Below are 17,182 nucleotides of genomic sequence, written 5' to 3'. Positions count from 1 at the left end.
TATCAGCACTACCATGTTTTGATATTTTCCACCAAAGCATCTTGTCTTTTAGTATTTAAAGAGCTGTCAAGAAAGGTTATTACAGTTCCCAAAAAGCTCTCACAAACCCGTTAAAAATGAAAAAAAAAAAAAAAACCTAACCGCACATTTTTTGATGGGTAAAAAAAAAAAAAACCTATTAAACAAGGTTGTGCTGATATCATTTCCCATAACAATAATTCTTTGTCAAGGGCTATGCAATCACCCAAAATGCATCAAACGCCACCATCCTCGCTCACAACCATGGTTTTAAATTTCGACCGAATGGAGACCGACACTGAAATCACACTTACCCGAAACAGTATTTTATTTCGGTCAAAATTTTGGAATTTCAATTGAAATCATGTTTTTTTCCGAAATTTCACCAAAAAAACCTGTTTTTTTATTTATTTATTATTTTAATATTTTACCGAAATTTCGACTGAAATTTTATATCAAATGAAATACTGTTATCTTTGTTTGGACGGGTTTCGGCCTAAAATTCAAAATTTGGGTCGAAATTTCGATTTTCGGAGGGTCCGAAACCGGTATCGAAACCGAAATTTAAAACCTTGCTCACAACAACACACATGTTCTATGTGACAACGTTAATTCGTCCGATTCCAGAGCCCCGACTCATACTGCCTCGGTCAGAACAGTAAATCGTCCGGTTCCCCGAATCAACCCCCCCGGCAGTTAGTATAGCATATTAAAGCCGTATATATAAAACCGTGCAAGACACGCAAAGACCCAATGAAAAATTCGCACCACCTGTAGGATAATTCACACCTCCTCTGTAAGGTGAATTGATGCGGCAGGTGCGAATTATCCAAAAGCAGGTGCGAATTTATCATAACTCCAACAGAACCCCATTACAGAAAAATCGGAACCTTTTCTCCTAAAAACGGTTACTTTATTTAAAAAAAGAAAAAGGCAAAGGAAGAAAAGAAAAGCTCCCCCTCTCCTTCCAAAAAACTAACTACCCATGGCAAAGGAGGAGAAAAAAGAGGAAATCTCAATCATCACTTCCCCTTTTTCTCAGAAGACCCCTCACAGCTTAGCATTGGATTCAATTTCTTCAGAACCTTCTATCTCTCCTTTGCCACATCCTATTCCCTCTCGTGTAAGTTGTTCTAAGAAAAACCCTAGTTTTTGTTCTAAGAAAAACCCTAGTTTTTTTAATTTTTGTTTTGTTTATATTTGTGTGGTTCAGATGTTTTTTCTGTCGGCGAGTCCGGTGTATCAGTTCGCAGAATGGTTGGAATTAGTGCGTAAGCGAAGCAGGAAATATTGTTCTTCGGGTTTTCCAAATCGACCTTTGAAATTGGAAGCTATGCGATTTAGATCGCTGTCCTTCAATCACCGACGGTATAATGTGTTGGTAGCTTGATTTTTTCCTTTCTATTTGATATAGATTATGAACAATTCAATTATTTTTTTGAGTTGTTTGGTATTTTTTTTAAATTCTAGGTTTTGATTGATTGAAGATTGATTGAAGATTGAATTGACATCTAAATATGCTAGAATATTTTGAACTCAAATTAGCATTCATAATTTGATGTTGTATTCATTTGACTTGAATGATTCATGTAATGTCTTCAATTTATTCATGACTAGAATAACCTTAAAAAGACACTTTTGTGCCTTAGTGAGGTTAGGAAAGTGTTTTCGCTATAGATTTTGAGTGTTTTCTGGGTTTTAGAATCATTACCTTTTGGGTAATAGGCCAGGGTTTATTTTTTATATAAATAAGGGCTATAGGAAGCTCAAGGGAATTTTCTTGACAATATGGGATTGTCGTTTTGAGAACGTAGTTTATCGACCTCTCCACATCATGGGGACTATTTATCTAGAACATTTAAGCTAGTTAGATGATTTTTAATCTCTGAAAGTTATAGCATATTGATTTGGGTTGAAATAAACCAAAAATAGAACGAAACTACCTAGAATGCAGAAATCACAGTATTATTTCATGGAATTTTATAGTCAAATGATTTTTCCATTATTTAAAATCAATTATAGATCTAGAACTTGGGATCAAGATCTAAATCTAGAGTAATTATATCCTTCAACAAGCGGGATATAATCCTGAAGACCCTCTAGGGTGTTAGAGCAAATACTGGAGATATTAAGGGAAAGACAAGCAAGAAAAGGCCAAGATAGACTATCACAATGTCTCACCCAGAAGATCAGGTATCCTCCCTAATGAGTATTGGAAAACATCCAGCTCACCCATGTCACTCACTATGGTAGATGGAACAAAAGAGTTCTACACGATGGAAGCAAGAAATGTGACAGTAGAAATTGCTGAGCAATGTTTAACATAGAGAGGATCATCAGTTTTGAGTTTTGACAACTTAGACGGAGACCTCGTACTAGCATACAATTTCTTTCTGCAAAAGGAGTGTAGACGTCTGGTCTAATACAAAGACCATATCATGATTGGAAATCGTGCATTATATGTTGAGAAACTTAAAGAAGCATTCAAAAAATGCCACCTTGGATTTCAACCAATCCCACTATCGATGAAACCGCCAGACGTCATACCACTGGAAAGTATGTATAACATATGTGAAACAAATTGCTATCCAAAAACATGAAAATAAATCCGGTTTGATGAAATCTTCAAAATGAAGGGAGACAATGACCAATGGGTAGAAGAAACGAATGCCTTCTATCTAACAAAATCGGCAAAATCTAAAATGGATAGGCCACCACCGGAGCCCTCTTTAGAACAAATAAAAGAGTTTCTTACAGAAAACTTTAGTGAAAACTCGCTAAAACTTTGGGACAATCCAAACAAAAGCAGAGATTATACTAAAAGACCCCACAAAGGAGGTCTACGAAAAGTCTGACATCTATAGCCTCAAAGACATTGAGGAATTTAGTGTCCAAAGTAGTGACCTACAAGATGCTGGGCTAATAAGACCAAGCAGATCACCTTTTAGTTCGCCAGCCTACCCTGAATACTGTTCAGCCTCACAATTCCAAAAGATAAAAACCGTCAATGGCATTTATGAAAAGCTTCTTACATTTAAAAAATAAAAAATAAATAATGAAAAGCTTCCATCGTGTATAATTTGTTCCATCTGCCGTAGTGAGTGACAAGCCAGGCCAAAATAATCCCTTATGTTTGCCTCTCCACAGTATTTCCAAAGATATGATTCCATCATAAAATACCTTATACCTCCTGAGATATTATTCAATCGTAAATCAACCAGTCTCCTAAATATTGGACTCTAGCAGGGGAATATTGCCAGGGCACTGGAATTTAGTATATAAAATGTTACTCTGCCATTCCTTTTTGGATAAATTAATGGTTGTCGATTTTATGCGTATGTGGACAAGTATTTGTTCCTATACTGCTGGCTGACATTTAGATTAGACACGGTTGTAAGCGATGACAGGATTGATGAATCAGGCAATCTTTGTTCACAACTAGCCTGTGTGATACTATTGATGATGGAATCATTATAATAAATGATTTAATAACTGCTTAACCATATTTTTTTATCTAGATTAAGCTTCTTGTAGAAATCTAATGATGATGATTTAATAATCACTTAACCATAATTTTTATCCAGATGGAGCTTCTTGTAGAAATCTAATGATGATGCCGCCTGTAGTAGTTTTAGCCGTAGAACAAATGGTGTAAGATTGCAAAACTCAGAAACAGTTATGTATCCCATTCAGCATTGAACAGTGGTTTGAAACTTTTGAAGTCCGGACTGAATTTGCATATAAGGATGTTATTTAAATTTTTCCATGTTAAGAACTTGAATTTTTAGTTTAAATCTAGGATTCTGACTTCAAAACTTTAGTTACTAACCTGATTTTTTTTTCCATTTATGTTATTTACGTTATCCAGATTGAGATCTGCATTGTCAAACAAAGTAGTGGCAGTCAGTACTCAATACTAGGGAATGATCTCCATAATCTAAGCTCTGTTCCACATGACTTGAACATCTGAAATAAACCAATTTTTTGCTTTCTCAGTAAGATAAAACTTCAGCTCTACCTAAGACTTCAATTCTCTGAACCAAACCTTACATTCAGTGCAGGAAAGCTACCTTTTTCTTCATGCAATTTCTGTGAATATTTTTAAAATTAAGGCACCATTATAACAGACGTTTTCCCCCAAATGAACATCAAATTTTTGTCTTTTTATTTAATTTTGGTATGAAAGTTCTGTTATGTTGCACTATGGGTTGATCAGCTCAGTAAGTTGTTCCATGGTGGAGCTCTCTTGTGGTCCGGTATGCAAGTGCTAGTAAGTAGTTTTCTGTCTTTTTCCCAAATTACTAAACATTCTTTTAAAAGCTTTTCGTTTTGTTGCACACTTATTGTGTTATATTTTTTTTTCTTTCAAATTTCGGTCATTCCGGCCGAAATGCTTACAAATTCGGTCAAAATGACCAAATTTTGGCCGAAATCCAAACCGGTATATGAAATTTCAGACCGAAATTTAAAACAATGGTTATATGTTATACTATTTTAGAAGCAGATCTTTTTATCTGTTGTCATCGGCTGCCTTTCTACAGTGCAGGAGAACCAATTGTTGAATCAGTAGAGTCACTGCCGTCTGTGCAAGCACCAGAGATCAGTTTATGGGAAAGGCTTGGTAATGCTGCTATGTTAGACATTGAGTCAAATGAATTTTCGTGGTGCACACTTTCATCTCTACACCATACTGAACATAGTAGTAGCACAGAACATTCCGAGGATGAAACAAATAGAGCACTTGAGGTATGTGACATTGCCTGGTTCTATCCTATTGAAATTCATTTGAAGTCAATATAAATGCATATCTCATATAATATATTGTTAAGCAGAAGCGTTTGCAAAGAAAAAATAATTATAATGGTGGGATCACCATTCCTCAGCCAAACCAATTTTCGTCTCCTTGTTAGGGTGGGCCCACTATTCCATTTGCAAAGACAAAATAATTATACTGGTGGGATCAGCATACCTCAGACAAACAAATTTTCGTCTCCTTGTTAGGGTGGAGCCACTATTCCACTAGACAATGGAGAACAAAAGGAAACTGGAGCTACAGAAAACACTTGGCTGAACAATAATTATAATGGTGGGATCACCATACCTTAGCCAAATAAATTTTCGTCCTTGTTAGCATGGAGCACTATTCCACTAGACACTGGAGAACAAAAGGAAATTGGAGTGGACTAATTTGGTTGGTATAATTAGGAGGTTAGGAAATAGGCTAAACATATCTAAGAGATAAAAATGATCAATGGAAAATGCAAACAATCACTTCAAAATTTGACTTCCGTACGATCTATTAAGGGGGACTTCCCACTTCCGATCACCATAAAGACAAATGATAGTATTGTAGATGCGAGTACTTATGAATATTAGTTATTAATTATATTTCGGTGGAAATTTCATTTTGTTAACTGGAATGAAACATACATGTGTTTTGTCTTTACCGGTCTTCCATTTCAGAAAAAGTACTACTACAAATGATTTTTTATATTGTTATAAATTTTAAAACGGGAAATATTTAAAAAATATAAGAAACTGTTACATAAACCAAACTTAATAAAATAACACAGTTTACTACTTACATAGGGGTAAAATTTGCTCTTTATAGGCCTAATTAATATGATGGTTTTAATTTTCTACTGAAAATGACACAAAATGAACAAAACATTTTTTTTCAATCCTCATCAAAATGCATACTGAAATTGAAACGCATATCGAAACCAAAACCGTAATTGTATTAGTGGTTACTATACTATTATGTGTTGCGTAATTATATTTATGTTAACTGCAAGTAAAATGTGGTTCATGTATTATGTATGGATATTTACATGAATTATATGTGAACTGTGGTATGTACTGAATTATTAGACCAGTGCGTTATCCAATGACACTAATTGTTTGTCATCATGGGTAGTTTTTTGCTCATATGATATTTTTGAATGTGTATTTGTGCTTATTTTAGAAGTTTTATCTTAAAGGTCCATCCTTTGCATATCGTTCCATCTGTTTCCATAGTATCAAAGTTAGTGCAAAATATTAATAAAACCACTATTTATCATACTAAATTCCAACTATAAATATTACAAGCATAAATCAAGTTTTAAACTCTTGAAATCTCACATATACTACAAGCTTTCATAAGTCAGATCATCATACTCAATTGAATGGTGCTACTCAACAAAACCTTGTTACAAGCATAAATCAAGTTTGAAAGTGTTCAAATCTCGCATAATCATCATTCTCAATTGAATGGTACTCCTTGACATCACCACCAAAAACTTGACCAACATCATCATTTGCATCGTTGACCTCATCCTCATCTCCCTCATCCATAGCGTAGAGAGATTGTTCTGCATATTGCCAATGTAAATCCTCCGTGGTGAAAGTAATACCACCATGGTGGTGGGCCAATACAACATAAGAGAGTTTAATTATTAGAGGAATGCTAAACTCACAGGAGCCCTTGCATAAATCGGTCACATGGGCTCCACTATTGGATCCACGTCATTGCTTCTAGGGTTGTTAGTGCCATTATAAATGCACTTGCAATGACATGGATCCAATAGTGGAGCCCTTGTGACCGGTTTTTGCAAGGGCTCCTGTGAATTTAGCACACCTAATTATTATCATAGAATTTCGTTGAAGGCACATCTCATCCGCAAAAGGAGGAAGACAGTCATTTTTTATCCATCTAATTATCATAGAATTGTCTTCAATCCGAACCTTTGGGAGTTCAAACCTCCCCAAAAGATTTAAACCGGTCCACACCATGACCTCAGCCTTAATTTCCCTACTTTTGCCACATGGACCTACAAATGCCTGACATAATACACCCATTGCCATCCAAAATTACTACCACCATCCTGCTGAGCGGATCTCAACTCTGTTAACCATCAGTACCTTACTGTTGCCATCAAAATTTAACTTTAACCATTCATTAAGCAGAGCTACCCAAGTATCATGGGGGCTTCAGAAGGGGAGAAACTTTCACATATAGAAATCCAATCTTTTATAATTTTTGAAGAGGAAATTCACTAAATTGTTTCAACATGGCCACACTTTCGGTCACTTAAACTATTATATTATCTATTATAGTGTTTTAGCAATTAACTACGCCATTGAAAAAATGATCATTCTTCTTTTTCCAGACCAGCCAGATGGTGGAAGAATATTTTTTTTCCAGAAGCAACTATCTTTTGTTTCTAAGCCTATGATAACCTGTTACGGATACAGGCAAAGGAATAGAGATATGACTCAACATCTTCTAAAATGTAGGACACGGCTATGGATGTGAGTATCTCATGCCACTAGATAAGGCATAAGACATCTATATATGAAAGATCATAGAACTTAACTGGATTTAACTTATCCAATGAAATTAATAATATACTTAGAATAGCATTTGTAGGACTCATGCTAAATTTTATAGTTGCAAATATAAGGCACTAATAAGCAAAATGCTTGATAACTAATCCAAATAGACACATGTTTGAAACAAGGTAATTATTTGACCAACAGAAGTATCCATGAAGTAGCCGAACATCGTGTCGTGTCATGATGGCACTTTTGGGCTCTAGAAGTATCTGAAAGTCATAATTGTAAGCTTTATACTACTACACCATTGCCAGAGATCTTATCTGTAAAACTTGGAATTTTAAATATTTGAAAGAGGACCCCAAATCAGGGATAGCCATGGACAACTAGGATGTCTGCCCAGTGTTACTGGAGAGTGACCAATCGGCCTATTAACAAATGTTTATTCAAATGTTTATTCTAGATAGCTGGTCTCCTGTTAAGATTTTACGCTGTAAGGAACACCATAGAAAATCTATGGCTCTAGTCGATGCGAAATCATTCCTAATGTTAGGGAAAATACCTTCCAAAGGGTGAACAGGAAATCAATTGATTAACAAATGTTTCTTCTCGTTAGCTAGTCTCCCATTAAGATTTTACCATGTAAGGAACACCATAGAAAACCTATGGCGCTAGTCGATGCGAAATTATTCCAAAATTGTTGAAGTATAAAAGTTTAAATGCTGCCCTTCTCCAATAGCTTAAGCTTTTGGAGAAGTTGGTAAGTTAACATGGTATCAGAGCCAAAGGTCTCGAGTTCAAACCTCCCGGATAGCAAAAATCCACATGCGATAGTCGGCCCAAAGTGGGCCACATGTGCCACGTGTTTGCCAAGTGGGCTACACGTGCGGGGGGAGTGTTAAAGTATAAAAGATAAATAACGCCTTTCTCCAACAGCTTAAGCTTTTGGAGTAGTTGGTGAGTTAACACAAATGTTAGGGGAAGTCCCTTACAAAGGGCAACCAATAAACCATAGTATACCGAAAATATAGCATTCGTATCTTGCTTACATGTACTGTCTTTGTTGCCCAGAGCCAGAATATAATTATAATTAAACCTCTTGGATTGTCAAGGAATTCAGTAGAAGCTCTTAATGACATACCTTCGCATAATATCAGGGTAATAACCAGGTTATAACCAAGCCTTTTGAATACACCACAATCATAGCTGTATGGTTAACAAGCCTTCAAGAAGAAGCGAGGGAAATGCTCAGCTAAAACTAAGTCTATACTACACAATCATAGCCGTAGGGTTAACAAGCCTTTGAGAAGCGGCTTGGGAAACGCTCAGCTAAAACCAGGTTTTGACACCATCTATCTAACAAAAATAAGGCATTTTCCCAATTCCAGTGCTATTTAGATTTTTTTTTTTTTTTTGGGTATTTAGAGAATTCTTTCCTCCACAATTTCCATAAATGGGATCCATTAGGTTCCCACTGACAAAGATGCAGCAGACTGAGACCCCTTTTTTCACAACTCCTTCAATTGCAAAATTTCTCACAATTTCAGAAGTGTTCATGCTCACAAGTCCTGCCCTTTTCCTCTTTTCTGGTAAACTGACACCTTTTTTTACAGTTGATCTAGCACGAAATAGGGTATCCACCAGGTGTGGGTGTCCCTTTTCCAAATAAAAAAACGAACGAGGCACCTGTTCTATATAGAGCAAGATGTTAATGTTAGCTATCATGAATTACGTTTGAAAACATATTTCACAGAGGGACATGGCTCTTGAAAGAACCAATCTAGTGCAAATTTTCAACAGCCACGTGGGTCCACTGGTCTATTTGAAATGTTTTGTCTGAGAACTTGTACCTTATCTGTCACAGTAAAGTAAATCAGCCCCTCTGCAGCCATAGATGCACTAGAGGTGGCTGTCCCAAGTAAAAAAAGGAGCGGATATATCACTGATTCACTTCCCTATCTGATGAAAGAATGTTGTTTGAATGGCAAGTGGTGCATTGCACGATCACAACAGACTCAGCAAGTCTTCATTTCACTTTGATTTGGATTGCCTGGATCTAGTTGGCTGGTTCTGTCAAATGATAATAATTTTTGGATGATGAGTATATCCTTCATGATTTTTTAAATAATATTTTGTTTTCTTACTTTATAATCGAATGGGTGAATACAGATGACTGTGAATTCCGGTGGGGTTGTTTTCTTTGCCCTGTTCAGCACACCTGAGAATGATGACTTCTTACAAAAGGAAGCGGCAGCTGTCATAAAAATATCTTCTTCAAGGATGGCAACACAGTCAGAACGCTTGGGTTATGAACTTGCAAAATGGCTCGGAGTTAGAACACCACAAGTGAGTCTGTTCTCATTTCATCAATTTTAAACCACTCCTGTGCTGTAGGACAGATCTAATTATGTTTCCAAACAACTGCCCAAATATTGCAGGGTAGAGTAATTCACAATTCTAGCCCTGAATGGCAACGGATAAAGGATGCCGCAGAAAAAGCAAGAGATGTTGCAGTTTCAGAAGGAGATGAAGTTGGTGAAATGACATGTTCAGAGTTATTGGAAGCTCTTGAAATGAGCCGATGCTTACTTCTGATGAAGTACAAACACAAATTTCTCTATGTCACAAATTTCGTTCTCGGGAATTTCTCGGCGAGGGAAAATCTCCGGGATATATTAAATTTTTTTAATTTTTTCAGGTTTATATAGGGAAAAAAACAATAAAAATAAAATTATTTAAAAAATATATAAAATAAAAACATGAGGAAAATATCGTGAAATTATCGCGATATTTTCTGATAAAAATGAAAATATCGCTATATTTTTAAAATCTCGGGATTATTTCGAGATTTTTTTCATTTTGTCAAAATATCACGATATTTTGAAAATATCGAAGATATTTGTGAAGTAGATTGGAATCAAGATGCCTAGTTACTTAAGAATCTGATTTTGTATTTTATTTATTTATTTTTGCAGTTATATTCATGGCTCGCCTCTGCTTGAAAGTCCAAATGCATTTGATTTACAGGAAAATGCTGAAAAGACTGCTGCTGCCCTTGGTAGGATCTTGATGTTGGATCTTGTTCTTAGGAATGAGGATAGACTCCCTTGTCGTCAACTGGGATGGCGTGGCAACTCTGCAAATCTACTATTTGCAGTTAAAGGGGCATCTGCAAACATGGAAGCATTAGAGGAGGCTTTTGATTCTGCAGTAAGAAGATATGGGCCAAGGGTAATCAGAGCCCTTCAAAAAAAGAGAAGATGCATCTCGATTGATAGCAGATTAAGTCCTTCTAATCCTGAATTAATATCACAAAGCTCAGATGCATTTAATGTGGAGGATACACCTAAAATCACTCATACAACCATGGGGCGTCAATTATCAGATGAATTTAAATTTGGTGATTTCCATATTGTGGCTATTGATTCTGGTGTTCCTCGCCGACCTCCTGCAGGAAAACGTGCTAATGACCAAGCCCATTATCCAAAGCTAGTGGAGCTCCTCCTCAACAGTGCCGAGTACTCTTCAAACCTACTATATGAAATAACAGGTGGAAAGGTGGGGTTTTCTGAATCAGAAGAGATGGATTCATGTTTATTGGACACCAGTGCCATTGTTCATGAGTTCCGAGGTGGATTTCGTGGGGCCCTCAGAGACCTCCAGGGATTTCATATATTCCTTCTCACGCTTTACCAGAAATTGGATAGCCTATTAAGAGTATTTCTGACAATAATTAATAAGAGTTCCTCAGGGGATTTGGACAAGGAGGATACCGGGATTTCTGAGTTTTCACAGGCAGGTGGATTTAGTGTCAACTGCCTGTCCCCTGCTAGTAAGGAGCGGTTTGCAGGTGAAGCTCAAGCAGATTTGAGTGATTCTGAGTTGCAAAAAATGGCTGCCAAGTCTTCTTCTTCAGGATCAGACTCAGCATCTCCCATCTCACGAGATAATTGGCACGGTAAATACTTCAAGGGGAGCGGGGAGCCCAGCCGTAGCCTGCGTTTGACTATGAAGCTCCGTGATTTCAACAAATTTGCCAAGGTCTAAAATATTCTTGCAGAGAATGCCATCTAATAGAACGAAGAAAACCATTAAAGTACCGTTTGGTTTATGAAAGGGGAAAGCTGTCATTTGTTTATGACCCACATCTCTATCTCTTTATTTGTCATTTAAATATGACCAAATGCTTTTGATTATTTAACATGGTTAGGCATGCGTAATTTTCATTCTTTGGCTAAAAACCATGAGAGTACCACAAACTTTATCATTTGAAAAGCATCCGTTAATGGTCGAGGGCAATGATCGAATAGAAGAGGAAAACCACAAAGTACCATTTGAATTGTGAAAAGGGGAAGCTATCATCTGATTAAGAAAAATCTCATTCCCTACAATTTGAATATGAACAAAAACATTGGGTTATTTAATACGACAATTCCCTAATTTTAAAAACATAACCAGAATTGAGCAAAGCAAACTGCATCATCGAAGTTTATTTGTTGTTGTAGAGATGTGGTCAGTATTTGGCAATCCTGTGGATTGCTATGAAAGTTTTCCAATGCCACGATTAATTTCTGATAGACCAAATTGCATGTTTATAGAAGCATCCATAATTTTTGGAACCAAATCCTGTAGGAAACTGGCAAATATTTTACAATATGGTGTTCTGATATATTGTAGGCTCTGTCACAAATATCTCCGATATTTTCAAAATATAGCGATTTTATCACGATATTTTGATAAAACGACAAAATCCCAAAATAATCCCGAGAATTTTAAAAATGTAGCGATATTTTCATTTACTGTGATCCTGCTAATAAGTGTGACTATAGTATGGCTGTTATGGGCCTCCACCATCTGATCTTTATTGGATGGTTCTGTATAGTAAAAGTGTCGTAGCATATGAACATAATTCTAAGTGGAATGAAATGCTTTGGACCACTTTTCAAAACCAAGACATTACTTTATATGTTACAGATATTCTGTTTCCCTGAACTAGTTCTTTGTTGCTTGTCACAGGTGGATGCAGAATTAAATAGAGAGTTGGATCAGTGGAATGAAATGCTTAGAACGGATGCAATTAAACTCTGTCAAGAAAACAACTTTAATACAGGGTTTTTTGAGGGGAGTGATAACAACTGTGTTATTGATGCCTACGAATTGAAGGTAATCATCCTAATATCTCCTATCCAGTTCTATTCAGAGAAATAAGATATAATGTCTTGTTTTACAGGTCAGGCTTGAACACATTCTTGAAAGGATAGCCTTGATATCCGACGCTGCAAACACAGAGAGACCATCTATGATTACAGATAACTTGTTCATTGGAGGGACTCTGGCTGCAAGATCTGTGGACACGCTACAGTATTTGGGTATCACACATATACTATGCCTATGCTCAAATGAAATTGGGCAGTCAGACTCTCAGTTTCCTGATCTTTTTGAGTACAAGAATTTCTCAGTAAGAAATTGTTTTTGCCAAATCTAGAATTCTGTGCCTGCATGAAACTGCTAGCCTCTTTTAAATTCTTCAATGTTTCAAAGCACTCTGTTCAGCCTGGTGGCACTTCTGCATCAGGGAATTTCTGTTAGTTCAAAGCAATTCTTTTAGAGTAACAAGGATTCAAGAATGGGTTTGGCACTGTGTCCAAGTGATACCGACCAAGGCATTGTGACTTTGAAATCATTTACTTGATGACACAGGACAGTCAAGGCAAGGGGTACTGACGTAGCTTGGTAGGACTATGGCGTAGTGTACATAGGTATTAAGATAGATAAACAAAGGTGGATTGTCATAACTGATGTGGGTAATATACATAGTTCTTGACAGATCTATAGGTATTGTAAATATTCAGGATTTATAACATATTTAGTATACTGTAAAAGTTATTGGGTGATGGGTAGGGCAATAGGTTTTTAGGTCTAGGGACAAGTATGAGATTTAAGGGGAATTGATCATAACGTAAAAGCAAGGTTTCGGGTTTCAGTTTTGGTTGTGATGGACCAATGTCGGTTTTGGATGAGAATTTCTATGAAAATCCTGTATGCAAATGATGGATGTTTAAGATGAAATTTCACAATTTGTTAGAATAAGCAAAAATGCAAAAATCTTCACATAAGAAAAACCAACCATAATGATAAAAAACATCGAACAACTAGTGACATGCGTTGTCTTAGATGACCGAAGATTCACTGCATAACACATTTCACATGTAATTCATATAAATATTTATCCATATTACAGACACCACCATATTTCACATGTGAAGGAAGAGAATCCTCTTTGCACCCCAAGATACTAGCTAGTCCCTTGATTATGCCTTCCTCAAGATGAATACCAAAGACTCTGGATTTGTGAAAATTGGACCTTTAACCCGTTATTGCTTCATAACAGTGCAAAATCGCCTTCAGATTCTACACTTTCATCAAGTCAGGAGAACTGAATAAAAGGGTATCATATGCAAACTGCAACCGAGAAACTTCCACTTCACTTTCACCAATTTTGAAGACTTCAATTAAACCACATGACTTTCCTTTCTCTATCAGCCTGCTAAGAGTTTCTGCCACAATAACAAAAAGAAATGGTGATAACGGATCCCCCCCTGCCTTAAGCCCCTCAAGGATTTGAAGAAACCTTTGGGGGATCCATTAATGAGAATAGAGAACCAAGCTCACACCTCCGCAGGGACCATCACAATGCTTTGTTTTAATTAAACAGTCGGATTCCCCTTGTTCGTAACAGTTCTGAGTTGACTGTTCAATGCTTGAAGAAGGCCCTAGAAAGAGCCACTCCCAATCTATCCCCGTCCGACACGCGATGACCTGCTCTCGCCGTGGTGTAGCTCGAGCAGTCCATCGACAGCCAACAGGCCTACTTGCTCTTGGCTCGCCATGGCATCCCAGATGCCCCACTTGGCCACGCACGGCTTGCCTAGGCTTGGGCACTATTGGCTAGGCCTTGAAATCCACGACCTCCATTTTGATCCAAATCCCATTCTAAGCATAAGATAGTCCAAGCACTTCCAATCAACCCTATCGTAGGCTTTTTCCATGTCTAACTTGCGCATGATACTACTCATCCCCACCTTCTGATAATAATCAACCACTTCGTTTGCTATCAATGAACAATCCAGGATCTGCCTTTCATTGACAAAGGCGCTTTGGCTACCTGAGATGTTGGAGGAAAGAACCTTTCAGCTAGAACCTTTGCCAGAATCTTATACAAGCTCCCCACCAAACTGATAGGCCGGAAATCTGACACCGATGATGCTCCACTACCTTAGGGATCAAGGCAATAAAGGTGGCTCCTATACCGCGGTTCAACTCCATCCCTTCATAAAATTCCCAAAAGAAAAGAAAGATGTCTTCTTTTATATAATCCCAACAGCTCTGGAAGAAGCAAAGGCAAAAACTGTCCGGGCCGGGTGCTCTATCCCTTCCTAAAGAGAATACGCCTCTTTCTATCTCCTCTTCAGAGAATGGAAGCTCCTGTTTGCTTCTTTCCAAATTTGCTACTTGATTGACGATATTTTAAGAAATTTGAAGGTGGCCATATTCGAGAGCAGGGCGAGAGGGAAAGTATCTACTAAGTGGAAACCCCCTCCCCCTGTTTGCATAGAATTTAACTTTGATGGGAGCACCAAAGGAAACCCAGGGAGAGCGGAAATTGGGTTGTCTTTCAAGATTAAAATAATAACACTGTTCTGTCCTTTTCCGGACAACTTGAATTCGTGGGCCTAATGAAGCAGAGGCACGGGCCCTATTATGAGGTCTTTAGATGATTTGTGAATCACTTACTGGAGCCCTTAATTATCAAAGGCGACTCCTCAAATGCTTTGGCTTGGGCTCGAAATAAATCATCGAGCCCATGGGAGTTGGCGAACGTCACCACAGAGGCAAGAGATTTATGTCAAAATACACCCTGAGTTCTCGTATATGAAACGGTCGACAAACGACATGGCTGATCGTTTGGCAAGGGATGGTGTGGACAAGATTGAGATGGGAAGACCTTGGCTCATAAGTGAAGCAAGGAGACGGGGTAGCATGATGTGTAGATTATGTTTAAAGGGGATAATGAGTTTTTTTTTTTAATGATAACTGCTGACCCCAACTAGTTTGGGACAAAGGCTTTGTTGAGTTGAATGATAACTCCTCTTTTATATACTACAACCTCGCTTTTTCTTTTTTTTTGTAAAAAATTGTTACTTTCTTCAAAAAGAATTAACAGAAATACTTTCGTGATGGAGTGATGCTGGTTTTTCCCCATTCAATTGATGGAACAAGACATCTTTCTGTATATGCAATTCCAAATTACCAATAAGCAATTTAGTGTCAATGCATGATTTGTAGGGGATGTGATACTTTATCTGGGGTTCCTCAAATGGTTCTCATGACTTGTGGGTCTGCTCCAATATGCAATTAGTTCTACTTTATATTTCCTAACTGGCAATTCCTTGGAAAACTCCTTTGTGCTGATAATAGGAAGAAATTGCTTTGACTCAAGTATGCTATTTTTACAAGATTTTGTTCTTTCTTTGCATAATCTGATAATAAATCCAATGAGTGGTTGCTTTTGAGAATTATTGTGTAAGTTTTCAAATATAGGTTTATCATATTGTCAAAGGACAAGAATCTACTCATGTCCATGTCTTATCTCAGGTATTCTGAAAGGAGTAGAGAACATGAACAGCTTATGATTCCATCCATTGAAATTCAACAAAACTGTATACATTTGCATATCCATGCTGCCCCCTAAGGGATACAACACTACATGTTTGCTTACCTGACTACATGATCCTCTTCTTGAATTATACTAATTTTCACTTCCCAATCACCAACTTTTTGGATATTGCTTCCTCCAGATGTTGCATAACATACACCCTCTCTTCAGGTATGCGATAATGACGATGAAAAAATCAGCCTTCTCTTTGATGAGGCTTCTGATTTTGTTGAACAAGTTGAGCGCTCGGGTAGAAAAGTTCTGGTTCACTGTTTTGAAGGGAAAAGTCGAAGTGCTACAGTTGTTCTTGCATACTTGATGCTAAGAAAGTAGGAATGGATTAAAAGCTTAGTTGGGCTAGAAAATCTGATGTCTGGTAGTTGATATGTTCAATTACTGAAATACATTTTCTTTGTTTTTGCAGGAAACTCACTCTTTTAGAAGCATGGACTATGTTGAAAAAGGTTCATCGCCGAGCCCAGCCCAACGATGGGTTTGCGAAGACCCTCTTGGAACTGGACAAGAAACTGCATGGGAAAGTTTCCATGGAGTGGCAACAAAAGAAACCATTGATGAGAGTATGCCCAATCTGTGGAAAGAATGCAGGTCTCAGCAGTAGTTCCCTCAAGCTTCATTTGCAGAAATCACATAGGAAGATTTCGTCGGGAAGTGTGGACAGCGCCATGACCATGGAAATACAAAAGGCCTTGGTTGCACTCAAGATTAGCCGAGGTGGTAGCGTTAGCCCGACCCAAAAGCAGTCACAATCAATACTTGATGGATGTGATCAATGAGTTTGAAGTTTTCTGCAATTATGTTGTTGCCCATTGATCAAAATTGCTGCAGAAAATTTGGGGTGTTATTGAGTTTCTGAATGAAATTATAGGGAAATTCTACTGCAAGAGGTGCAGTCCTCACTAGGGGTGCAGTTTGGGCCAGGTTGGGTCGGGTTGAGGCCTAGCCCAACCTGACATAGCATTCCCTCAACCCTAACCTGACCCAACACGAGCGTCGGGTCGATGATGGTAAACCTAGCCCAACCTACCTTTAAATCTCTTAACCCTAATCCGACCTGTCTAACCCTATTTTTTTTCCAAATCAGGTTGGGTTCGGTTCAACCTAGGGCCAAAA

The 17,182-nt window shown here is 37.5% G+C and overlaps 1 protein-coding gene across 3 annotated transcripts; it reads left to right on the top strand.

The window, feature by feature from the left end:
* Positions 1 to 897: 897 nt before the first annotated feature.
* LOC143882150 (dual specificity protein phosphatase family protein) lies at positions 898 to 17,182 on the top strand. 3 transcript variants are annotated; one of them, XM_077385592.1, is made up of 10 exons: positions 907 to 1,141; positions 1,232 to 1,386; positions 4,560 to 4,764; positions 9,505 to 9,681; positions 9,774 to 9,934; positions 10,311 to 11,376; positions 12,352 to 12,498; positions 12,566 to 12,793; positions 16,223 to 16,380; positions 16,476 to 17,182. In XM_077385592.1, the coding sequence occupies exons 1-10, from the start codon at positions 1,004 to 1,006 to the stop codon at positions 16,843 to 16,845; spliced, it is 2,805 nt and encodes a 934-aa protein (XP_077241707.1). In that variant the 5' UTR covers positions 907 to 1,003; the 3' UTR covers positions 16,846 to 17,182. The 3 variants fall into 3 exon arrangements, with proteins under 3 accessions (XP_077241708.1, XP_077241707.1, XP_077241709.1); XM_077385593.1 differs by lacking the exon at positions 16,223 to 16,380 and having other exon boundaries at positions 898 to 1,141; positions 16,476 to 16,810; XM_077385594.1 differs by lacking the exon at positions 907 to 1,141 and having other exon boundaries at positions 1,256 to 1,386; positions 4,565 to 4,764.

The sequence above is a fragment of the Tasmannia lanceolata genome, unplaced genomic scaffold (genome assembly GCF_043159265.1).
Source record: "Tasmannia lanceolata isolate RefF3 unplaced genomic scaffold, GAP_Taslan_0.1 ptg000007l, whole genome shotgun sequence".
Taxonomy (NCBI): Eukaryota; Viridiplantae; Streptophyta; class Magnoliopsida; order Canellales; family Winteraceae; genus Tasmannia; species Tasmannia lanceolata.
The sequence above is the reverse complement of the archived record's forward strand: the minus strand, read 5'-3'. Positions and strand labels throughout refer to the sequence as shown.

Bases quoted from the DNA above. Each gene is read 5' to 3' on its own strand.
- LOC143882150 (XM_077385592.1), top strand. From the start codon at position 1,004: ATGGCAAAGGAGGAGAAAAAAGAGGAAATCTCAATCATCACTTCCCCT. The intron at 9,682-9,773 runs GTGAGTCTGTTC...CAAATATTGCAG, and splicing joins TCGGAGTTAGAACACCACAA to GGTAGAGTAATTCACAATTC. The intron at 16,381-16,475 runs GTAGGAATGGAT...TTGTTTTTGCAG, and splicing joins GCATACTTGATGCTAAGAAA to GAAACTCACTCTTTTAGAAG.